Source organism: Temnothorax americanus, unplaced genomic scaffold (assembly GCF_048541705.1).
Source record: "Temnothorax americanus isolate GAGA-0224 unplaced genomic scaffold, ASM4854170v1 Scaffold17, whole genome shotgun sequence".
NCBI classification, from domain to species: Eukaryota; Metazoa; Arthropoda; class Insecta; order Hymenoptera; family Formicidae; genus Temnothorax; species Temnothorax americanus.
Genome location: NW_027509307.1, coordinates 3,375,790 through 3,400,604, shown reverse-complemented (window position 1 = coordinate 3,400,604; position 24,815 = coordinate 3,375,790). Strand labels below are relative to the sequence as shown.

At 42.1% G+C, this 24,815-nt stretch overlaps 4 protein-coding genes across 10 annotated transcripts in view; 1 reads left to right on the top strand and 3 right to left on the bottom strand.

The window, feature by feature from the left end:
- The window catches only part of Mxd (MAX dimerization protein), a 45,616-nt gene extending 33,981 nt beyond the window's left edge, over nt 1–11,635 (bottom strand). The window contains exons 1-4 of one of the 5 annotated variants that reach the window (XM_077403423.1): nt 11,340–11,635; nt 7,564–8,700; nt 5,020–5,113; nt 4,292–4,321 (exon numbers count right to left, since the gene is read on the bottom strand). In XM_077403423.1, the coding sequence (XP_077259549.1) occupies nt 4,292–4,321; nt 5,020–5,113; nt 7,564–7,618 (179 nt within the window). In that variant the 5' untranslated portion in view covers nt 7,619–8,700; nt 11,340–11,635. Of the gene's footprint in view, nt 1–4,291; nt 4,322–5,019; nt 5,114–7,563; nt 8,701–10,856; nt 11,049–11,339 lie in introns of those variants that run through there. The other 4 variants (XM_077403424.1, XM_077403425.1, XM_077403427.1 and 1 more) reach the window with 4 other exon arrangements.
- Nucleotides 11,636–12,520: 885 nt separating this feature from the next.
- LOC143895908 (DALR anticodon-binding domain-containing protein 3) lies at nt 12,521–14,690 on the bottom strand. Of its 2 annotated transcripts, none has more exons than XM_077403392.1 (5): nt 14,344–14,690; nt 13,472–14,105; nt 13,139–13,272; nt 12,775–12,960; nt 12,521–12,703 (listed from the first exon to the last, which is right to left on the bottom strand). In XM_077403392.1, exons 1-5 carry the CDS (start codon nt 14,605–14,607, stop codon nt 12,584–12,586), a joined length of 1,338 nt encoding a protein of 445 aa, XP_077259518.1. In that variant the 5' UTR covers nt 14,608–14,690; the 3' UTR covers nt 12,521–12,583. The 2 variants fall into 2 exon arrangements, with proteins under 2 accessions (XP_077259518.1, XP_077259519.1); XM_077403393.1 differs by having other exon boundaries at nt 12,775–12,942; nt 14,344–14,688.
- A 498-nt stretch (nt 14,691–15,188) lies between these two features.
- On the bottom strand, nt 15,189–23,238 carry LOC143895904 (FHF complex subunit HOOK interacting protein 2A). Its single transcript, XM_077403384.1, has 7 exons — nt 23,179–23,238; nt 21,674–22,078; nt 17,720–18,346; nt 17,166–17,616; nt 16,437–16,800; nt 15,756–16,256; nt 15,189–15,484 (listed from the first exon to the last, which is right to left on the bottom strand). Exons 1-7 carry the CDS (start codon nt 23,221–23,223, stop codon nt 15,385–15,387), a joined length of 2,493 nt encoding a protein of 830 aa, XP_077259510.1. The 5' UTR covers nt 23,224–23,238; the 3' UTR covers nt 15,189–15,384.
- Nucleotides 19,504–24,815, top strand: part of LOC143895906 (BRISC complex subunit FAM175B) — a 29,512-nt gene continuing 24,200 nt past the window's right edge. Inside the window, exon 1 of one of the 2 annotated variants that reach the window (XM_077403386.1) lies at nt 19,504–20,611. In XM_077403386.1, the coding sequence (XP_077259512.1) occupies nt 20,577–20,611 (35 nt within the window). In that variant the 5' untranslated portion in view covers nt 19,504–20,576. The remainder of the gene's footprint in view (nt 20,612–24,815) is intronic. The other variant, XM_077403388.1, reaches the window with a different exon arrangement.

Genomic DNA, 24,815 nt, shown 5'->3' with positions numbered 1-24,815 from the left:
GGTATATCAAATTCCCAAAAAAAGCAACGTACGTAACAAAGTAATCGGAAATAAAAATCTTCAAGATGAAAAAAAATAAAATTAAATCAAGACCGTGTCTTCAGTTTCAAAATCAGGATGAAAAACTGTACGCTCGTAGACTACTCGTTTTTCCACGTCAATTTTGTCGACTTTCTCGAAATCTGGAATTCGTATAAATGTTTCAGAATGTTATATGAACGCAAACTTTTTAAAATTATGGCGTACTGCTAAACCAATTTTCTACAAATTTACTGCAATCTAGAAAGTCGCCGAAACTTCGCAAGAACTGAGATTTATTTCGCGAAAGAATCACGTCGCTTCAACGTGATTTATCTGCGATACTTAATCATCGGGAGATGTTTATTTTACAAGAGCGTATCGCAAAATTAAAAACTATCGGACTCTGACGTCTATACGCGAGGTTTCGATATACACATATATATATATATATATATATATATATATATATATATATATATATATATATATAACGCTTGTAACCAAGGTCGGTCGATGCTCTAAACAACGTCGGGCATCTCCCGATCTCCCCAACGTTAGAGAATGAAAGGAGGTGCACAGGGTGCACGCTCCGCCGAGTCGTCCTTGACCCCGAAGTCAACCCGCATCCTGCTCCGTGGATCTCGCGAAGGATATATCCCGCGTCTGCGCCGCGTATCAATTCTGATTAAATTATTCGACCTCCATCCCTCTCCTCCTTTCTCTCTTTTACATTGTATCGCTCGTCAAAAATGTGCTCAATTTCTGACAAATTTTCCATCTCGAAAAACGGGACACGTTGGCTATTCGCGGTAGAGAGCGGTTTCAGGGCTAAATAATCAATAGGCTTTGCACACGTTAACCTATGTTAAATTTTTTAGCTCTTTAAACGCGACGCGATACCGCACGTAAATAACATGAATATTTATCGACTTGAACCTTTGCCCTGCAATAACTTGTGCAGCATCCGATACGATGGGATTTCTTTAAACACTCGACCCGCCTATTTGCGCATCGAGGTCTTTATTTAACATCCTCTCATCTCTTTTCTCCCCCTACCTCCAGCTTCGCATGAAAAATAATGCAGATTTATTTAAGTACTCTATACGCGTATCTTCAAGTTCGCAATTTACGATGGCGATGGTTCCACAACTCTCCGTTTTTAAATTGAGATATTTATTTTTAATTGATATCATAATAGCCAAAGGGCGCCTTTGACCTTTTAAAAACAAGAACTTTAATTAAAAGCCCCTAAAAACTGTTTGTCCAATAATCTAAAAATGTTTTTTAAATCTAACTATTTCAATTACGTAATTTCATATTTTATATAATTTACTAATAATTACACTAATAAATAAACAATTACATTTCATCTAAAAATTATAGATATGTTACGTTATTTTAATTAATAAATTACTAAATAAACACTTTTTGTCATTAAATATAATTAATTAATTAATTAAGAAACAAGGAAATACATAAAATCCTTCCTTCCGCGTCTTAATAATCTGTACCGAGGTCATAAAAGGGTTAAGCTATAAGCAGTCCAGGAAAGGTTTAAATTCAGGTTGAAATTATGAAAAGCCATAGCAAGGGTGGCGGGGAGCCGAACCGGAAGTTGGCTATCTCGCGGCGGCAGCAGCGGCACAAAGGGTGGCACTTAAAAATTCAATGCATTTCAAATGGGCCACAGGGATCCGTCCTCAGGCGCCGCAAGCGGCGCCATTTTCACTCGCGTTGGCGCAGCCATTTGTCGAGCTTTCGTTTTCCGGCTGACCTGATGTCCTCTCCGTACGCACGTTCGGGAAAACCCCGCTTTATTCTATACAATGACTCGTACAAATAACACACAACCGAGCGATTGCTTATCACTTTTGTTTGCCAATCGGATCGATAACATTGATGACACAATAAAACACTAATCCTCGAAAATTAATTAATTTCAAGCAAGTTATTTTAACCCTTTCAAACTTTCAATTTATATTAATTCGATTCCGTTTTTCAAATCTTTATAGCAACTTTTCAACTTTTCGATTTTTTATCAATTCATAATAATTTATATTAAATTTTAAACGCAAGGCATCAAATGTAACGTATACTTCCATGTTCTATTTTTTCCAATTTTTGTTTGCAAAATCGGTCAGTGGCCTATTCTCAATCATATATGACGATAAACAAGAGATAATAATTACGGGTAAATACACAGCAAAAGAACGTTATCTTAAATTTCTGACTTTGAACTTATTTTATGATATCTAAAAAAAGATAACGTGTTTACAATTGTGTTTAACAGTTAATTAAGCAAATTACCAATTGGAATAATATTTTTTTGTGCAATGATAACGCTTTAAACGATATTTTTATATAAATCAATTCGAATAACCAACCGAACCGGAAGTCAAAGAAAAATCGCTACGAAAAACTGGATCGCAAATCGGTATCGTTATACGACTGATGGGATCATCGATCATCGATCGTAATATAATTCTAATCGTGGTCTTTAATGCGCAGTACGATTTGAGCCGCCATGGATTTATTTCTGCCGCGCGACGCGCGCCAAATTTAGGACAGTATGCCATTGGCTTCCGCGTTTTGTATGCTGCGTAAGTATGCTTGTCACACGCGCTGCATACTTATGCAGCGCTTGCACCAACCGCCATTGATACAGACGCGTAAACAACCCCGGCCGACGAAATTTAATTTTATCTTCAAAACGCCAAAACAAACAAACCAATAAAATATAATTGCAAACTATTGTGGTCTTGAAAAAAAAAAAAAAACATTAATTGGAAATATACTATATACTTTCCTAAGTATTTTTAAATATTTTTAAGTATTAAAAAATTCTAAAGAAAAGTAATGAAAAAATTATGAAGAATTTTATAAAATAAACGTCTCTTTTGATAATCGAGAAATTTGCACCACGTGAATTAACGCGATTCCTTTATAAAATAATGTCTAAATTTCTCTTCATGTTCTTTCACGCTACAATAAATTTGTGATAATATAGGAAATTGGAAAATTCGTACAATGTTACTACTTTTAAAATAGAATAAGACGTTACAGGAACAGTTCGTGATATAAATTTCACATTTAGGAAGAGTCATAATCTTAAGTCTACTGAATATTAAAATATAAAATGTAATGTATGTGATAAGCAACACGTAATCAAGGAAATAAACCTAAAACAAAAAATTAAAATTGATCCAACGATTGATTGGCAAGAAAGTTTGCATTTTATAAGATGTATCAAAAGAGAGGTAGACTCTTTGTATATTTTATATATTTTATGCACAATGTTGTAACCGTATGTTGTTATAAATTTGTTTAACTCCCATTACACTTGAACATAATCCGTAAAAGAATTTCAAAAACTTTCAAAAAAATGTTGACGTGCTATAAGCATTTCGAGAAAAAGGGGGATTAAAACTCGCTCGTCAACGGTGCATGAAGAGAGAAAGAGAGGGTAGAAGGGGTGCTCTAGAGAATAAGAGAGAAAGCGAGATGGTCGCAGGCGGACTATCGATTTTTTTTACACCCAAGCAGCCTATGTGCGAATAGTGCTCACGATGGGGAGAGGGATCAGAGGGGGAGAGAAAGTTACACAAGGGCTGGCGTGACACAGAAATGGCCAATGTAAAAACCCGCTGCTCCCTGTTACATCCCGTATTTGCGTTACATAACGCAATAACGCGTATTTCCAAAAGGTGTTTTCTTTTTTTATTTTCGGCTCTTCGAACGTATAATATTATTCTATTTATTTTATTTAACATTGTTCCGTTAAAAGTGTCTCGCATAATTATCTTTCCGCCTCCGTCTTTCTCGCCCACGCAAAATGTATCTGCCGCCGATATATTTATTTTTTATTTTTAAAAGAATTTTTTTAATTTCGAAAGGTCACACTGCCATACCAAATGTTTTATATATTCATTCCAATTTATTTCCAACAGATTTTAATCTTGCTCGAATTTATATTTCCGATAAATTCCGATTTTAATCTTATCTAAGCGTAGCGCATTAATTTCTGAAATTTAATTTATAAATTTACTTGTGACGCATAAATTTAACGTGAAAGCGAGTTCACCGTTCAAATCATTAAGACAATAATTTATTTTTGAAAAATATAACTCATTTCAATTTACGTAATTATGTGTGATTATAAGTTGCAACTATTAACTTATAATATAATTTTATTATCTTATTTGTTGTTAATTATAATCATTTTTTAATATAACTAACTTAAAAATTGTATTATAGTTCACAAAACACTCACCTATTTTTCTCCAACTCATTATGAGTCGTTCTGAAAATAGAAAAATAAAAACATTTATTACATTTTGCGAGAACAAGATTTCCAATAAAAATGCAAATCGGACTACAATATTTCTCCTCCCAGATGATATAAACACATAATATAAGATCGAGAAAAAACACGGAGATTTAGCGCATAAAAATATCGCAAATATTTTAGCTACAAATTATTCGGAATTGCAATAAAAATTTACAATAGTACGTGTAGCAACAATAGTCGCATTTAGTTCTGAACGTACGAGCGATTGAATATCTGCATCTCTTTATAATCAAATTGTATATCGCGTCGAAGTATGTAATATGATGCTTCTATTGAAACGCACGTTTCAGCTTTTGTTGAAATATTTGCAAATATTTTCGAATTACAGTAAATGCAAAAAATTGAAAAATTCGTTTAACATTCCTTTCTTTCTCTCTGTGAGGTCTTTGAAGTCGAATATGAGACTGTTATTATAGAAACCGCTGGCAGTTTGTGCATCGCACATTTATAAAAAGACTCATGTTAATGCAACGTAATCAGAGTAATATTAACATCCAGAATATAAAGTTCAAGAGAGAGAGAGACATCTCTTGACTTTTAAAAAATTCTGGATGTTAATATTACTCTAATTACGTTGCATTACGGTACACATTTTTTATATACGTAAATTTCCGTGTGTCGTCTCTCAAAAGCTATTTTACCACACGAACCTGCTGCCTTGGGACTTCTTCGTCTTTGGCCTCTTTGTAATCGTCCGCATATCGTCAGGTATTGGCATCGTTGAAGCATAGCCATGTTCAGCTTCTGTAATCAGAAAGCGATAAATCGATAAGCAGACCGTAATTACATATTTATATACAATTATTATATACAACGTCCTAAAGTTGGCTTAAACCTCATGTGATCGAAGTAAATGCTGACAAACACTTAAAATCATTCATCTCCGAATTATAAAGTGTTTCCTTTAATTACATATCGTCGTTTTCAATCGCGAATCCTCCGTAACGCCCAACTCTATATCTCCAATATTATTTCTGCACTCAGAAGCAATACAGATATTTAGATATACGAAAGAAACTCGCGACGTATGACTCACAAGAGAGTTTTCGAGGCTCGTTAGATTCGTCAGAGTGCGAGACAGACGCATATTGACAGTAAATGACGTTTTATTTTCTTTAGATCGTTCTACATTTTATACCGTTTCAAGAAAGTACGTGTCACGTTTGATTTGAGGCGCACAATTGTGCCTCGTCTCGCGATTTTTCAAGCGAAACGCATGAATTCAAATGATTGCGCGCGCCGTTAAATTAGCTCACATCATCAATCCCCCGGTTCTTATCGAGCACAACATTAGAAATATAACTGTAACGTTTACGTTTCTAAAAATAGACGTCAAATTAAATCGAAATAAGCAAGTGCATCGCGACGAATCGAAATAGACGCATCGGAATAAATTTGTATATAAATAGAGACCGGGATTAAATTAAGACCGACAGACACTCGAAATCAGATAAAAATAGAGACTCTAGAATGAATTTCCATAGATAAAGAGGTCGCGAACAAATTAAGACAAACCTCAGATCGATCATATACTTTCTCAGATTTAATTTTGTTCGTTCACCAAACGTTTTTTTCATAAAAACCGCGTATATACGCTGCGAGCGTTCGTGGAAACGAATTCGTCTCAACGAAAATTCTCCCAGTAACGTAATCGCATTTGTCGCAAAATGTACGGACCGTTTTCGTGACGCGGTTTCATGGCTCACGAACTAATTATACGAACTTTCCGATTCTCTCCGCGTGCCCCAAATTTACAGTGACTCGAAAAACCGCATCAAGAAACGGGACGGCACGCTCCTGAGAGCGGCACGCGTTGCGCTTTAACGCGATACCGCGCGATAACGTTTCGTTATCGAACGACGTTTATTTTACAAGTGTTTCATAAAATCGAAGCTTCATGCGCATATAAGTGCGGTCGCGAGTATTAGGTACCTATAGAATTTACACGCGAATTTTCAGGGCGCGTACTTCCTGGCCAAACAATCGGCGCGCCGTAACCGTTATCGTTCGAGAAACATATATATATATAATTTTTACACGATTGATTTCGATTTATCATTGGCTGCGTTTTGCCGAGCCTCTGCGCTTGGCTAAGCGCAAAGTAGCAATTGAACGTGATTGGTTCTTACCTTTGGATCCAACCAATTACACTTAATCGCTACTTTGCGCTTAGCTGAAGCAGAGGTTCGGCAAAACGCCAGCCATTGCTACGTTGTCATTTCTATTCAATTCATTTCGTACAAACGCAAAGATACGACAAACTGCGAAATGTCACGTCCGGCCGCTTACGAGACCGCGTTGCCGTTTCTCGAATGATCAACGGTCACGCGTGAATATTTAAACGGCCACGGCACGCGTACGCGATCTTCCGTTCCCGCGCGCGGGACGCGGAAACGCTCGGCCGCGTTGAGACAAAAAGCGGACGCCGCGCCGCGCGCGGCCAATCGATCGTTGGCTCCTACGGAAAAGCGACGAGCCGATTGGCCGCCCCGTCGTTTCTCGCTGCGATTCGTATTCGCGTCCCCCTCGCGCGATCCCACGTGTGCGCGACGACTCCATTGGAAATCTCCCAACGTGGTATACGACGCACGAAGGAACGGAGACGCGCGCGCGCGCGCGCGCGCGCGCGGGCGAGCGTTGTAAACGACGTGCGTTGCACGCGGCGAGGACGTCGATCTATACGCACGACGCAGCAGCATTACAAGTGGGATGATAAAATGAGATCATCATCGCGCGGGGCGTGTACGATCCACCGCGAAAACAAAGATCGGATATTCGTGAGATCGTAGACCGAATTTTTCGACCGAGAACTTACGCGGATAATCCGGACGGTAATCGAACCACGAAACTTCACAGGTGGAAATTCAAATTCGTCGCGCAGTTTGTAAAACGTTGCCAAGTTTTAGAAACGGGTAACGCGTTCGGGAAACGATATATAATACATAGACAATAGTAGGAGTACTCCAAAGTTTTCTGACTTCTTTTATACTCGAAAGAATTTAAAAGGAACCAATCGTATATATATATATATATATATATTGCTCGTAGCGGAATTAACCTATAAAGTCGGAAATTTTTCTGGAGTTATTATATACATTTATTTATAATCGGCTGTCGCGGGAAGCTTGCTCCTACGCGCGCGATCGCGATTTATAAAAAAAAAAAGAGAAACAGAGGAGGCGCAACGTACTCACCTCTTTCCCTTCGTTCAATGTACTCGGCGGCTTGCAATAGGGCAGCAATGCTCATATTTCCTCGGTTTGGAGTAATCCTGGCTGCTTCCGTTCGCGCTCGTTCCCCCTTCTTCTGCCGCACGCTCCCGCGCCAACACACGTGCCGCCGGGGACACACACACGGACGACGACGACGACGCCGCGCACAGCCTCACACGCACGCGGCACACGCGACGCGCGGCGTACCGACGGCAGGCGCGCAAGCGAGAACGAAGAGGGGGGAGGGTCGAGCCGGCGAGATACGTAATCGTGATGTCTTCGGCCGCGCCGCGCCGCGCCGCGCCGCGCCGCCTCGCCTCGCCTCGGGCGACTCCGCCGCACGTCGGCTACCTTCGGACGCGCGCGCGCGCGCGTGCGGATACAGCAACACGATGACGACACCGACGCGCGCGCGCACACGCACGCAACACACGCACACACCGAGGAACTGGAGAAGTACGCGCACCAATCCGCGGACGGCGACAGCGACGACGACGGCGGCGGCGGCGACGGCCGAGAGATGGCTGGATATACGCGCGGAAAAAGTTCTTTCTCTACACCGCCGCTCCGGTTTGACTCACGAATGGTCGTCCCTTCGTCGCGACCACGGCAACAACAATAACAACAACAACCACAACAACGACGACAATCGATGAATATCTCGAGTCAGATCCCCCCTCGCCCCGATCGTTGTCCCCCGATGGATCTCTCGCTCGGGCCGATGACGTCGCCTCCGCGAAGCGATTCCAGTTTTCGATGCTTCGGGCCTCCGTCGAATGTTCCCTCCTTCGCGTCGATGAATTCGTCGACGAGAGAATCCACGTTATTTATGTCTTCGCCCGATCGCCGATCGATCTTCGGAACGCGCGAATTTTCACTCGAACGCTCCCCTCGGCGTCCAGCGTCCTTTTAAACGTCAGAAAGCGCGTTGCTGCTTTTTTGTTTTCCTCTCTCGCGACGTGGCCCTCCGCACCTCGATCGCGATTGTCCGGTCGTCTTTGATTCCTCTCCTCCCCCTTGCGTCGCGACCGTGCTCTTCTCCTCTTGCAACTCTCTCCCCGCTCCCTCGTGCTCCTTTCTCACTTGCGTTTCACCGCATTTATATAGCCGCGATTACCACTGCGAAATCACAAAAGGGTAGCCGATATTATCGTCAACCGTCGTGTTGCGTCCGCGTGGGGCGTTCGACGCGAGCGGCGCGACTCGTGGCGCTTTTGATTTCGCGTGCACGCGATTCCCGACATAAATAAACGGCGACGGTGTATCGCACGACCGTCGCGATACCACCGATACGAAAGTGCCGCGTGAGGTAACTGCGCTTCGAACGCCGCCGAGAGAGAAGCCGATCGCGCGAGCAACACACGCGCGCGCGCGCACACGCATACACAGGGCGAGAGGGTGGGGAGAGGGAGCAAAACAACGCACGACGAGCGAAAGAGCGAGAGGAGAGAACGGAATGAAAGAGAGAATATACGCCTACGCGCGGTCGCGTAACGCGAGAAAAATAAACAGCGAGTAAAACGGAAACGCAAAGCGCGCGCTCGCGAGTGAGAGAGAGACGGATAAGTATAGAAAGAGCGATAAAGCGAAAATTTATTATTACGCGCGCGCCTCGGAATGAGATTATTTAGCGAGTCAGAGACGGGGGGAGGACGCGCGGGAATTTAATCCTTTGTCGTCATATACTTACGTTTCCGACGGAGATTAACGGGAAGGATCTACGTGTGTATATAAATGTCTACGCGAGAGAGAACGAGAGCACAAAATTATTCATCCCGCCGCGTGCGTGCGTGTGCATCGCGGCACGTACGGCACGAAGAAAGACACACGGCTTTGACGTTCGGGAAGATTAAACTTTCGGTTATCAGAAAATGAAAAACGTAAATAACATTTAAATATATCAAACTGAAATATTCATGTTTCAGATTCGCCAAATGAATTGAGTAACGATTGATTAACAATTCATTTAGCGTTGAATTATGTAAAAGAAATATTTAAAAAATTGCAAAGTTAAATAATTATTTTTGCGTCACGGAGACACGCAGAAGGATAAATTGATATTTCGGAAACGTGTCCCTGAAAATTTTAAAAATATGTAAAATTACGTAAAATTCAAAAATAAAATTCTCACAGGTTTCTCGATCGAGGATTAAAGGTGGGCTTGTTAATGCAGAGAAGTGAGTTAAGAACTAAATACAGAACATACATAAAAAAAAATAATTTATTTACAAAAAAGCTCGGCTCATTCCAGCTTTGCAGTTTCTACATTTAAAGAAACGGGTGCGCATTTAGATTTCAGACAATGCGAGGAGAGAAAGCATACGAAAAATGCGATTAAATCAAACAGACCTATAAAGAAAAAAAAAAAGAGGCGAAAGGGAGAACAAAATTAGTTTACGTGATACGCGAAGAATGCGTGGTTAGTGGATAAGGCGGTTAGTGCAAAGCGATTGCGATACAAGAATTAGAGGTTAATTTCATCCAGACAAAGTTTTGATAACACACAAGTTTCTCTCCCCCGTTTCCTCCGATTCTTAACGACAAGGCGTCAACATTGAGAAATCGCTCTTTCTTTGCCAAGTCGTTGCATTTACAGACTTGTCCGAGATTCGGCAAACTTCACGTCGCGCGCGCCAAGTTCGATCGAACAAACGTTTAATCTCGATTTAACTTACTTTTTGGAGAAAAAAAAATTCTTAGAATTGGAAAAATATTTTCAGAATTAGGAAAAAGATAAAAAGTAGTTTAAATCGAGATTTAATTTGCATCGATAGAAATGGACACAGGAAATTTACAGTATTCGGCGTATATCACGCCGGATGTTTCGCTTTCACGTTTCACACGGCGCGTTCCTCGATAAATTCGGAGTCGATTCCCTCCACGGCCGCGAAAACGTTCCCCGAGCGGACACCCCCGCGTTTTCGGAGTCTCGCGACGGCCGCCGCGGGGAGGCGAGGTTTCCGTTGAAAGAAATCGCACTTGAAGTTAACCGAAAAGCCATCTGTCATCACGATTGAACGCGGAGCGAACGCACAGGGTAGGGGGGGGAGGGGGAGCGAGGGAGAGAAGGGGAAGCGGGATTGTGTTTCGGAAAGCAGGCGATTCCGAATAGGACCGAATTTCTCGCGCGGACGCGGCGGTGGCGGAGGGGGAAGGGGAGGAGGGGATTCTCCCGCGATTCGGGCCCGCGGTAGCGAACAATAGCCGCGAGGGCCCCCGGCCGGGGGCCCCGCTATCGTTGCGAGGCGCGAGCAACGCGCCAGCTGATAACTCACAAACAAAGGGGCAGCCGGAGCTGCCTTCGCGCAACAGCACTTTCTACCCGACCGTCCACTAGAATGCGCCAGCTGAGAGAATCCCGTCGTCCCCTCGTCGTCGCGCGTACGGGGCGCCCCGTCCCGTATGTGCGTACGTCTCTCTACAGGCACGCGCGCGCGCGCGCGCGCGCGTACGAATACGTACGCGTATGCATACATTCACGCCCCTGTGTATATTTACGTACGCATACGTATAACGCCCGTATATATGCCTAACATCCGCCCGATGACATTTGGCACGGATCGCGGGCGGCGATAGAGGAGCGCTCCGAAGATAGGTGCGAGAGAAGAGACGAGGTGGAGAGACGAAGAAAGAGGCGGGGAGGGGGGGTGAGGACACTGAAGAAAACGGTGCCTGTTTTCACTGCGTTGCGTGGAACGATCGGCACTCTACCCAGCACTACTAGACTCGCTATATCACGCTCTCTCGCTCACACTCACAGGTTTCCCACAGGAGCGGAGGGGCGCACGGTGGCGCGGCGAAGTGGGAGCGGGCTGATCGGAGACAACGAACAATATACCGAAACGCGAATGGAGAACGGAGCGAGCGGCCACGGCGACGAGAAGAAACGGTTCGGCCCCGGAGTGATGACGCGACGGTATACGCGGACGATTAACGCGGTGACGAGAGAAAGAGAAACGGGTTTAAACGAACGCACGAACTACCAAGCGGGCGAGCGGGCGACAGCTTGGCACCTCCGCGCTTTGCGAGCACTCGCACGCATTTATCGATGTCAAAACGCTCACCTCGGCGGTAGCAGCGCTCCGGCGCGGCGGCGGCGCGCGCGCTTACGGACGCGGCGATTGGCCGGCGCGGCACGCCTGCCGCCGCGCCCGGCCAATCGGCGCCCGCGTAACAAGCGTCGCCGCGGTAGTCGCGTGCCGCCACCAACACCCCGCCGGCTGTCACGTGAATCTCATGCCCGAAAACAAAACAAACAGCTGGCCGCCCAGCGTCGCCGCTGTCGTCGTCTTCCCAGCGGAACGAGCAACGACGAGCGCTCCGCGAGCGCAGCTGAACCGAGCTGAGCGGAGCAGAGCCGAACGCGGCCGAGCGCGCCCGAGACTCCGTTCTTTCGGCGCGTCGAATTGAGGGATGCATTGAAATACGAATATTTGGAAATTGTTAGAGATTAAGAAATTAGGTATAATTGACCTCTACGCGCGGTCATTGTTCTTACACGTGAATTTAAATAATTATGTGAAGCGCATAAATTAACATATTCTGAATTGGACCTTTTGTGTCAAGTGCTTTTATATTGTATAATAGAAAGAAGACCGCGCGAAACAATACTCGTAGGATTCCTTTAAAGACTTCAAAATTTTCTTTAATTCAGCTGCACGTTATTTTCTGTATTTGAAACGAGTTACTATGGTGTGATTAAAAACTCGTAACTCCTGAGAAAAGTTTCAAGCTCGATTAGAAATAATTGAAAAATCTTTATATCGCCAATCGTTGACATTGGAAAAAAAACAAACAAAAAACAAATTACAGATTGAAATAGCCACGAAATATTGCTCGATAGAAGCGATAACTAAGTGAGAGATAAATAAGTAAAGCACTACGACTCGAAAAAATATTTTCAGACGATCAGAAGGTTGTACAGTTTCAAACATAGAAATGTAACAATTTCATTTATTATGCCAAATATAACCTTTGATCAGTTTTTCTGCGTGAAATTATTTCACATTCGCGATACTGGCTTGATGCTCAAAATATCCAGCGCGTTCTCAAAGACAACTTGCAACGCGCGCAACATGTACAATCTTGCAACCATCTTGGGGATCAAATGATCACCTCCTTCCTGAAAATCACAATTTGATGTAAAAATATAATAAAGTATAGGCATAAAGTTTTCTTTAGAGGTTTTCTTACCGTCAAAATTCTGACTCTTCGATAGTAAACACTAAACTTTTGGCATAATCGTGATAAGAACCGGCATACGACTTGCGGATAAATGTGAAAACTTGGTTCGCACTTCAGGCAATTGTTTATCATTTGTGGATATCCGAAGATAAAATTATATATGAGCTCCCATTCTTCCTGCAGATAAATCAATTTCTTTAAAAAAGAAAATCAAAATTCAAACAATTGGGGAATTTAACAGCAAAAAAAATTTTTTAAGTACAAATATATCGAATTAAGCCTACAAAAGCAATTCTCTCCAAGTATAAAAATCTCAAAATTGAGAAAGTGTAGAATAACTTGATCAAAAAAGATTCAAAAACACCAGACTTACTTCTTCTTGTAACTGCGAGAAATCTACATTTTTTATATCTGGCAAAATAGGATAATCCCCACGCGATACCTTCTCATCGTGTTTTGTTAAAATTGTCGCTATCCTGGCAGTGTTGTACAACGCAAATGACGCACCTACAATAATTACATCATTTTTACTTGCAAGTTCTCATTGTTGTATGTGTGTCATGCGTACTTGTCAAATAAAATCGACGCAAAGATTAAACATTTTTTGAATAAAATCCTTTTAAGCAAATGGATGAATATAACAATAAGAATACGTATCAGAAAAATATTCACTGAACAATCAGTAATCTACTGATATGAAACATACCTCTGGTATTTGTAATGCTCCTGTCGCCTTGAAAATTATTATTCCCGATAATAACTGATCGACTTGGCTTCACAGCCATTAATTCGAAAATGACAATGGCACTGGCTAAGTTCCGCAGGAAGAAATCTTTTGCGTTGTTCTTCTCACCCTCGATAAACTTATGCTCGCTCAATTCGGCCAATTGGTTCATTTTGCATTTTATATATTGCTCCCACGTAAGACATGTCTCTTTTAAATTCGTTTGGGAATTCTTCACAACGCCGCAGACATACTTCTCGTATCCTTCGTCGACCGATCCCTCTGATTTGCTGGTGAACGCATATCTGCCAGCGCAGATTTCCCCAGTCGACAATGTATGTCCGTGTAGACTCAACGCCTTTGTAGCAACGTTTCTCATTAGACGCAACCTTTGAGTAGTAAGATCCGACTGTCCATCGGGCTGATACTTGAACGTAAATGCTCTACCGGTCGATTTAGCCTTTCCGAACGTCACTCCACACTCGATGGCCATGGTTATACTGTTTGCAATAATGTCTCCTCGATTCAAGAACAAACAGATCCTTTCCCTTTGCAACATGCATCTTTGTATTCTTATTGGCCAGCTGCTGCTCTTGGATATTAGCTGTTCGAAGATCTGCCAAGATATAAAAATTTTGTAATCATGAATCATGAATATGACGTAACACTAAATTATCAGATTTATTTAGCAACTTTTGATAAGGATGGTTTTTTGAAATTCAACGTTTCATATGCGGTAACGTATGTATTGCATTTGAAGCACAGAAAATGTATGGAAGTGTATATGGAAGTGCGCTAGCATGAATCTATTAAATTCTAATCCGTTCCAATCGATATTGACAATATTTGTTCACCTCTTCAGCCACATCCGCGTCTGTATTGCCTTTCGTTGCGCCACGTGTGTGTGCAAGATGTTGCAGGATGCTTGTGCAACTGTTGGAGCAAACCAAGAGACCTCTCCACGCTTTGAAATTGCACAGGAAATACAGCTCTCCATTTGCCGATAGATTCTCGCAATTTACCTTGATTACCGAAGAATTTCTATGCGTATCGCCAGTAAAATGGGAGACGATGTCGTCGATAATATATCTGGTGAAGAAACCAGTCCAGGTTTCCATTGACGACGATATATGCTGATCGGCAGCAAGTGACACTTGCTATCACACACGATTCTGCATTCGATTCCTCGTCGTTGCATTATATTGCACTTACTGCTCTTAAAATGAGATAATTGTATGATTAAGCGTTGGAGAAAAGAAGAGAAAAGATGAAAAGTGCAAGCGGTGCAGCTGCAAAAAATACACGTGTCGCTATCATAACAATTGGGTGGCTGTACTGTGTTGAACTTTGTGCACTCGGAACGAAATAAGAATATTCAGATATTGAACGAAAAATAGAAAGTAAAATAACAAAAATGCTGAAAATATTAATAAAATTAACAGTCCTAAGGTTTTACTTATTTAACTGCACTTTCTGCGTTTGAAGTGAAATAGGTTATGTTCACAATTTGGAGACTAAAAAAAAAAGAGAAAAATGCGATAAAACGACTCTCACATGTATCAATATTTTCCTTCGAAAATGCCTTCAGGAAAAATGCAAAAAAAAAATGTCGCCTTCTGTTAACTTAGCAGATATTTTGTATTTCGTTATCTCTCAATATTTTAGGATCAGGGTTTGAATAAAAGAGTATAAAATAAAATACAATTCTTGATAATAGTTTAATTAATTAAATGTATCTTGCGTCATACTTAATTAGAGATTTATGTATCTTACAAAGTCATCACAAAAGGTATTTGCTACTTAAAATACAAGTAGTTATATGATTTTGATGTATTGATATCTATTATAAATTATTCACAAGTATATTGCCATTCTATCTAACAAATAGAAGTTTGCTAAACAGAATGATGATACTTGACGTATGCTATGGCTGCAAGATCTTTGCAAATTTCCTCCGTTACTACGGCGCTTTCATATAGAATGTTCTCTTTCTCCCTAAAACACACAAAACATATAAAAAAAAAGGACACAGTTAATATATAATATATATATAAAATGTGTAATTTTGTATAAATTGTTTAAAAAATAACTTTTTTTATTTTAAGCTTCACGAATATAAACCAGATAGTAGAATTTTATCTTACAATTAGTTTTAAAAAAAGCAGGAGTTTACTTTGACAGAGTTTTAGATTAATTATGAATGTATTTAGTGCAAGAAAATAAGAAAAAATATCAATCTGTGATCAAATGGATTAATTCCACTCACTCTTCTTGAGAACAGGTACTCAGCAATCTTTGCCTGGTCTCCGCCAGCATTGTCTTACTCTCCGGTGTCTTTGGTATTTCGCTAACAAGCTGCTTGACAACCTTCTGTAGGCACGAGAACAGACTCTTCGTGCCGGGTATCAGAGGTAACAGGGGATTCAGCAGAAACTCGTGCAGGTACGGATGCGGGAGTAGCGCCAATCTGGAGATCAATCCTGTGATCTCTAAATTGACTTCGTACGTCTGTTTCGGCATGTTGCTGGTCTTGTCGAAGAGCATGCTCAGGAACGGTCCCGTGTAAAATCGGCCCGAGCAATGATCGGCTTCCGGTCGCGAGTCGGAACTCGCGGAGTCGTCTACCATTACCGCTTCCAACGGCCACGCCATCAGAGCGCAGTCGGAAAGCACCGAGGTGTACTGCTGCTCCCAAGCTGGCATGTACTTCTCGTAGTTATTGACGTCCGGGTCTGTTTGCAAGTAACGCGGCATCAACGACAGGAAACTGAAACAAAGATCATTTCATTGTGTTATTTTTGCATTCTTGCTCTTCGTTTATCTAATTCCCCGAAGATAAAGAGCGGCACACATATTTGCATTTAGACTCGAGCAATTAATGCCTACGCACTTATTTATGAAAGATCTTTTTATTAATGTGCAATATTCTTAATTGATCATATTTTACCAATTGATAACTCGGTGGATATTACTCGGTGCCAAAGTACGGCTGTGATTTTGCTCGTAGGAAAGATCCAGAGATCCTTTCTTCTCCTTCTCTCTTTCGTCCTCCTCGTCGCTCCACGAAGCGATAGCACTATCGGCAGCTGTATTATCGTAATACGCTCGCGTGGACAGATAGATCAGTAAGAGACAATGCAATATGTGCTCATTTCTTTTGTCTATTGCCTCTTCGAACAATTTCAACGTTTCTACCGTGAGATCGTTACTGTCCGTGAAGCAGTTCTCTATCAGTCTGTGCAATACCGGCGACGTCCACACGTTTGGTATTTCCAAATCTCTGTCTTGCCCGACCAACCAGTAACTCATCTCTGAAAAATCGTTAAAGGTATATAGGGTAATCCAATGATATATATTTTCGAAAATTTTGAAACTCGAGGTACATAAATTTTTTAAGAATAGTTTTAGCTGAGAATTACGTTGTAAACTGCTATTATGCCTGTATCAGACTACGGATTGGGATTGAGATTGGATTGAAATTTGACCAATCAGAACAAAGTTTACTAAACTTGAGATCAGTTTTCTCTGTTCCGATTGATTAAATTTCAATTCAATCTCAATCCCAATCCGTAGTCTGATACGGGCTTTAGATGGCCATATATATATATTAAAACTTGCAAACTTCCCAAAGATTTTATTTTGTTTTAGATGGTTTTTAGGATTATCGCGCACATACCTGTGCACAGTATAGAGGAGGTAGTTTCCTTCAAGCACTTGGCAACAAGAGCTGTGATAAGTACGACGTGGTGATCGGCCAGGGCGGGCGTCACTATCCTCTCGAAGAACATCACTCGAATGGTCCTCGCCAATATCTCGGCGAGTTCCATCTGAGCTTCCCTGATCAGCTGGTTGCAGTAGTCGTACCACACGAAGAATGCCGCCACTTGCCGGCAACCGGGAAACTTTTTTTCCTGGGTCCATAGCGGCGAGTCCAGGCCCCACGTGACGTCCACGTTGTAGATATCCAGGTGGTCCACGTGCGCCGGGATGGCGTTGAACAGATTCTCCAGACGTGTCGAGACTATCGTCGATAGCTCGCTCCTGGCCACCGTTTGCGCGAACGAGGGATCATCCAGGGACGCCAGGACCATTATTCCCTCGCACGCTCGTATTCTCACGGTATTGTCCTGGAAACGGGGAACGGGGAAAGAACGATTGATTATTACATTTTACGATTACAATCAGCTAATTGGTTAATTTTGTTAACAGAAAGGACGCAGCGTTCTTTACCGCGCTATTTAAGTAGCTCATCAGAGAATCCAGTAAGAGACACTTAGACTTTTCCGGCATTTTCGGCGACTTTAAACTCTGACTATCATCCGCCACGTAGCTCGCGTCGTCGTAGACACTGCAGTCGGTATCCAACCGCAAGTCGCGCAGGTTTTGCAGATGTTCGTCGATTTTATTCCCGGAGAAGTCTCTCCCGCTCTTCTCCTCCCATTGCCCGTTGCTCTTCGTGTCCAACGAGGGCGAGTCGCAAACGGACTTTTGGGCCAGGGGACTCGACGAGATGCTCTCCTCCCTCGAGGACACGGACTCGTTCGATCTTCTGGACAAGCGTCCGGGATCCGACGCGGTCGTCTTGAAAACATGATTCGAACGTGGTAGTCTTCGGCGTTCCTTATCAAAGAGATTCGGGCTGACCAACGTGATCGCTTGGGTGTCCAAGGGCTCGAACAAGGGATTGGAATTGTTCCTCTTCCTAGTCGGGACATACGTCACTCTCTGGATCTCCGTTCTCTCATTATCTTTCTTGGCTGGATTGTTGACTACTCGCACAACTGGCGCGTCATTGATGATGTTGGTCACGTGAGGATATTTGCACACCAGGAAGCAGATCGTTAACAGAAACTGCACCTATAAAGAGAGCAGATATTTCTTTAGCAAATATTAATATTTGCACTTCGATTGATCGGTGTAAACAATTTTGATATTACTATCAACTAAAAAGTCGGTATTTTTATACTAATCCTTCCAAGAGCACATACATCAAATATGATGCATGTGATTTTAGTATCAATACGCGAACTCGAGATACCTCGCTAATTATTTCAAATTTGAGATATAATTAGTGGTGACGGCGATTAGATCGTCGTAATAAATTTCGATGAGGACAGTAAAGAAAAATTTGTCGAAGAATACACTAATTCTATTCGCCGAAAATAATTTCTCTGAATCTGCAAATTATTATGACAATTAATTTTTATCTTGTGATCAAGGCAGTGATATTTTTGCCGTCAATGCAAAGTGTGTTGAGAATAGATTATCTTCCTTTGGCAAAAGATTCATATTTCTCCAAGCAAGGTGGAAAAAATCCACGAGGAGGGAAGGAAGAGAAATTAAAATAAAGGAGTCTTTTCTTTCCCGAGATATCAGACATTTTAAAACATTCACCATTCACTCGCTTCGGAAATTAACAACTGTTTCAAGTGATTTATGATTAATACTTCTGCGATTGTGATGTTTCAGAAAATTATTCGCAAATTATTTATGCACGAGAGGAAGAGAAATAATTTATGAATATTACATTAGCAAAATTATTCACAAATAATTTATGAATAATGATAATGAATAATTATGTCTTTCGTGAAAAAGCAATTATATAGCAGGCGTAAATAACACCGTATATATGAAGCTATATATTGTAAGAAATAATCGTTTTCTTATTTACAAATCTATCAAATATTATTGTCTCGCTTTGTAGAATTATTCTATATATCATAATTCTTTCCTGAGATATTAATAAGTACATATATATATATATATATATATATATATCTGCATATATTCATTTATTTCTAAAATAGTTTCTTCAGCAAAGCAAGCTCCGCGTTCGTAAAATTGAATAATTGGCCACGGGCAATAAAGCTCTGGCGTTTTCATATAAAATATACGGCTGCTGCAGCAGTAATTTTGCTGCAACAGCGAAAATTAAATCTACATCTTGAAATCGCGCTTAAACACGATCGCGGTGGCGCGATACCGAGCGCGGCCGAGGCTAAACGAGATTAACCGAACCCCGATTATCCCGAACCGTCCACCATTCGTAGCTCAAACGTCTCGCGACCTCGCGTTGTGGTGACGCCGCGTACGCGCATTGTGCTTCGTAACTCGCGATTTTTCCTCGATTTTTGCAAGACAGAGCCGATCGTCGTTCGTGATTATCGCCGAGCGTCCTGGGACGCTATCGAGGAGAACAACGAGTATGTACATCGAGACGAGACATGTCGGATTTCGGAATCGCGAAATGCCGCAGTCGTGTGCGCGACGCGCGACGCACAGCGAAATAGAGGGGGAGAAAAAAAGCTAGCCGAGAGTATCGTACATTTTCGAAGTGCATTTCATTTCACGTCGGTCAACGTGCGCGCACTGCGCGCGTCTCGTGACGCGCGTGGGCTCTCGAGGAGAACAATCGCGAAACAGTGATCGGGAAGTGTCGATCGGTCTTCCTTTAATTCCCTCGAAAGACGAACGATGCGTCGACAGTCGACATTTTGAAATCGACGCGGCGCGCGCGCGCGCGCGTCGATCGGTGCCGCGGTGGCGCGAAACCGAGCGCGGCCCGAAGAGGCGCGGGACCGGCCGAGCGCGCATTCGAAGCGTACCGTTTCGCGCCGGCGGACGTGCGACGTGCGAGCGTCGACGTGCGATTCCGCGAGATCTGCGTGCGGAGCGAAGAGAGATCGATCGGGGAGGCCGATATCCTATCCGAGATCGTCTCCGGGACTTGTTTCCCGTCGCCGTGCATCATCGGGACGAATCGTAGGCTCGACGTGCGTCGTAAATACGCGCTTCGAAATCGCTGGGGTTAACCACGCCGCCACCGTGCGTGTAGGCTTCGCCCGGCCGACGCGACGACACGAAGGGAAGTGAAGTTGGCCGGAGATCGCGACTTTCGGAACTTCTCGTTTCGCGTTCCGTTGAACGCGTGGAAATCTCGGGAGTGTTTGTGAGCGATTGTGAGTGAACGCCAATTCTGGAAAGTGTATCCTGGCTTGGCTACCGCGTCTCCTCGATTCTACGGAGCGACGAGGATTAAGTTTTCCACGACGAGTGAGGATACGCGGAGCTACGGAGCCAGAGCGGGATGCGGCGGGCTCGGTTGAGCCGCTTGCAGATTACGTAAGTAAATGTATAAATTTTTCAAATCAACTGTAAACGAGCGTCGAAGCGCAGCAAATAGATCGCCGGTTCAGATACGCGCCGATTGGATGTGACAAGCGAGCCGAATAAAAAGTATCGATTAAGAAATAAATCGGCGCAAATATTACGAAAAAGAATGGAGAGAGAATAACCGTTAATAGGCCTAGTTTACACCGTGCGTTTAGGCCGCGACCTATACCTTATATATTACCGAGGTTAGTATTTTTTTTTGTTCGAACTTCTTGAACTGGTGCACATTGGTGTAACGTAATAAGTTAAGGTGCCAATTCATGAGACGCTGAAAATGAGCATCAACAAGCGTGAACGTGATGATTTCGCGTTGACGCTAGCGTCAAAGAAATAGAGTTGAATTTGTTTAATGTTCGGCGTAAAATATTAATTATTTTCAAGTAATATCTTCAAGTGATAATATTTTATGGATACATATATAAAAGATATTTATTTCTTGAAGATTTTTGCTTGCCGAGAGAAAATGAGCGTCGAGCGTCAACGTGAAAAGGCACCTTTAGAGTGAGACAAGTATATTTTGTTTCACTCTAACCTATATTGCACCAATATGCACACCATTCGGGAAGTTCTTCGAAAAAAGAACAGTCGGTCGGTTCAACTTACATTTCATCTTTCTAGTTCTATGAATTAGATAATTAGAAGATAAGAAGTAAGTTAAACCGGGATTGAAGTTAATCAACATTAATAGAAATTGACATATAAGAAAATGATAATTTTTAAAACTCATCTTAGGCAAAGAGAAATAAAAGTTTTCTACTCCAATTTTTCTAGAAACAATTTTTGCTTCGATTAAAATTCAAGTGATCTGTTTCACAAAGTCCGTTTCGCAATTGACGATGCCTTTACGTGCAAAATATTAATTATGTACAGAGCAAGGAACGTCTCTTTAGGTAATTGTGATTCCTCGCGGTCGGTAAATTTCTCGTTTTGTTGACGAATTTGGACCAAACTCTTCCAAGTATCTCGCACAGCGTCGTAATAGATCGCAGTGAATCGATTCGTTAATTGTACCTCCTCGGCCTCGATCGGCGACGGTGGGTTGCCGTTGCAGATCGCCACCAATCGTTGTATCGGCGCGTAGATGGACGCGTGATGCAACAAGGGATACTTTGACCTGCCGAGAAGTTTTCGCAGAAACCCGAGGCAGACCGTTCGCATGCCGGGTGGCGTCTCCGCGCTGGCCAGAGTCGCCAGGAGGTCCAGGAGTTTGTGCTGCAAGAGATACTCCAGGCAAGGCCCCGGTTCATTCTCCTCCTTCTCCTCTTGCAACAAGATATCCAGCAGCGCGTCCAGATGTCGGGGTATACCGGTGTTTTGCACGGGCACCTTGCGATCGGTCAGATGACTCGCGTAGAAGTTCATCAATTGTTTCCAGTGGTAGGCGAAGTCCTGCAACGGTGTCGCCGGCGGGGCTATCTGGAAACGCGCAGGAGCAAATATGTTGAATCGAGATATGCGCAATACGTAGGATTTATTTTCCAGAGTAATCTGACGAGATTTTCAACGACAAGTTTAAAGGGTATATAGGAAAAGTCTCGGGCGCGACAGTTTTGAAATTCCTATATACGTTTAATCAGAAGGTCGTGAATTATATATCAACAATTAGGTCGAGAATGATCAATAATACTAATTGTAAGTCAAATACGCGTTAAAAAAAAAGTTGTCAAGATATAAATTATATATAATTATGAATTTAATTTCTATATAAACGCGATTGACGATCAATTTGACTTAAGCAATTTTTAATTTTACAATCGCATTTTTTATCATATAAATATAGAAAAGAACGGAAGAGATTAGACTCGCGTAAAAGGAGCATTTTTAAGTAAAATTGCACTCGTGATAAACGTTATCGGGTAACTCCGAATCGTCAATTTACGTTGCCCGACTCGACTGCAACATTTCATATTTATTTTACCCTTATTCTATCGATTTATCGCATATTTTTTTCATCCATTTATTTTTGTGTATTTGCTTTTGTTTTTATCGTATAAGTTTATGACTCACTGATGGAGTTGAAAGAAGTGTCGAACGATTCTCTGAAATATCGAAAGATATACTTTAACTAAAAAATTTGAAGAGCATCTCTAACTGTGAAAACATTACGGGAATAAGTAAATTTAGTAAATGTACGAATGTGCGAGAGAATATATACTGTTTTAAAGGAGCAACCTTAATCTAGTGTACAACCTACGTTCGGGTTTAAATGAATTCTGTTTATGGACTCTACTGCCGGTCCACATATGCTGCCCTGATAGCAACTCAATGCGGAAATACATTACGATACGCGAATGCCCTGGTTCGCAAGCACTTCCTTTCCGTCAATATATCGTGTTCGATCACAGTTTTTTCCCGTGTCAAGGTTTCTCTCTCCCTCTCTCTCTCTCTCTCTCTCTCTCTCTCTCTCTTGCCGCGGGAGGAAAATTCATTGGCATATTCGTTATCGCGGAGCGCAACTGCGCGATTCGCGCAGCAGACCCCGTCGCCGTCGCCACCACCGACCGATTATCACTCACCACGTCAATGGCATTCTTCAGGGCGATCTGAATGCCGCTGATCATGTTAACTCGCTCGCGGGGGATACACACTCGCGCGCACAACACCCTCGCTCTCATCCGCGGACTCGCGTGACGTTCCCGCGTAGCAGTGCCGTCCAGTCGCGCCTCATCGCGCGGCGAAACGGATTTTTCCCCGACAACGACGGCGACAGCGGCTTTCCGCGACTTTGACGTTGACGTGTCCCCTTCCCGGTTCCCTCCATGACGACGATCGAAGGTGCACCAGGTGGCGACACCGGGCTCACGTGCGCGCCTGTGCGAGGGGTACACCCGACGATGTTAATAGACACGCGGCAGACGGCAGAGGATATCGCGACGGTACGACCGAGCAATTCTATAAACGTGAAAATACTGTTTGGTCGGATGTGCTGCGTCGATTTTTTTTTAATAATATAAAAGAATTAAAAAATAAAGATATTTTTGTCTTGATATTATTTTCAGAAATAGAACTTATCCGACCCCCGGGTCATCACGAAAGATTTTAAACATGAAGACAAAAATATCTTCATTTTTAAATTGTTTTATATTATAAATAATCGACGCAGCATATCGACCAAACCGCAAAACCAAAATTTTCTCGTTTATATAATTAATTTTTCCAAAATGTAACTTCTTATATAGAGCAATTCAATCTAGCAATGAAAAGAAATGTCTGTTTATTTGTACGATACTTTATTCTCAACTGGAACTTGTACGTAACAACAACGTCGATAATGTTCCAAGTGTAAAAATGTCACATATAGTTCGAGGGCGATATCTCGGGCGATATTGATGACGTACGCGTGTATTCGCTCACTCACACTCGCTTTCCCTCTCTCTCTCTCTTCCGCTTTCTCGTTTCTATAAATAATTTCCAGTGACGACGTCTCACGCGGCAGTAAGGAGGAATCACTCTCAAATATCGTTGTTGTACAATATACATTTTACTTTTTATTAAAATATTTTTTTCCTCGGTGAAAGAAAATATTTTTTTAAATATTCCCTCTAAAACTGTCTTTCCTATGTGATCTTACGGATAATGGAATATGATTTTTGCTTATAGTAATATTATCTATATAAATTCATCGATTAATACAAATTTATCTTCATTAAAATCGAGGATGAGATATAAGATCGAAAGTATTAAGCAGGAAAATTATTTTAATCTCGTGTCACGCTTCATTAGAGAGCTTTTGACTTTAAATTATATTTTAATAAGTACTCACCGACTTGAGTGCTCGCAGTCGTCGCAGCATAGCGACGAAAAAAGCTCGCGAATTTTTATAAGAATTGCCGGATTTCAGAATTTCGAAATGTACACGGTGTCGTTGAAAACAAGCGCACTAAAAAACCGACGCCACTCTCGAACCTTATCATTTATCTCATTAGGCTTTATCGCGATAATGATAAGGAGACTCACGGTTGATTAATAGCCGGCAATATTCTCCGAATGCTTTATCTCGCATGCAATCGTCAGAGATATGTAATAACTTAATAATATAATATACAAGGCGTAAATGAATAAAAGATAACTAATATAGGATGAAGTAAATTTAATTTTTTTTTTAATAAAATTTTTTATGATAATTTCGAACTTTTCAACATTAAACTTTACA

Coding starts and splice junctions, on each gene's coding strand:
- LOC143895908 (XM_077403392.1), bottom strand. CDS start 14,607: ATGGAAACCTGGACTGGTTTCTTCACCAGATATATTATCGACGACATC. Junction 13,273..13,471: donor GAGCATTACAAATACCAGAG/GTATGTTTCATA, acceptor TAATTATTGTAG/GTGCGTCATTTGCGTTGTAC. Junction 12,704..12,774: donor GAAGAGTCAGAATTTTGACG/GTAAGAAAACCT, acceptor TGTGATTTTCAG/GAAGGAGGTGATCATTTGAT.
- LOC143895904 (XM_077403384.1), bottom strand. CDS start 23,223: ATGATCAGCGGCATTCAGATCGCCCTGAAGAATGCCATTGACGTG. Junction 18,347..21,673: donor CGCCGATCGAGGCCGAGGAG/GTACAATTAACG, acceptor CTCTCTTTATAG/GTGCAGTTTCTGTTAACGAT. Junction 15,485..15,755: donor AGTACCTGTTCTCAAGAAGA/GTGAGTGGAATT, acceptor TGTGTGTTTTAG/GGAGAAAGAGAACATTCTAT.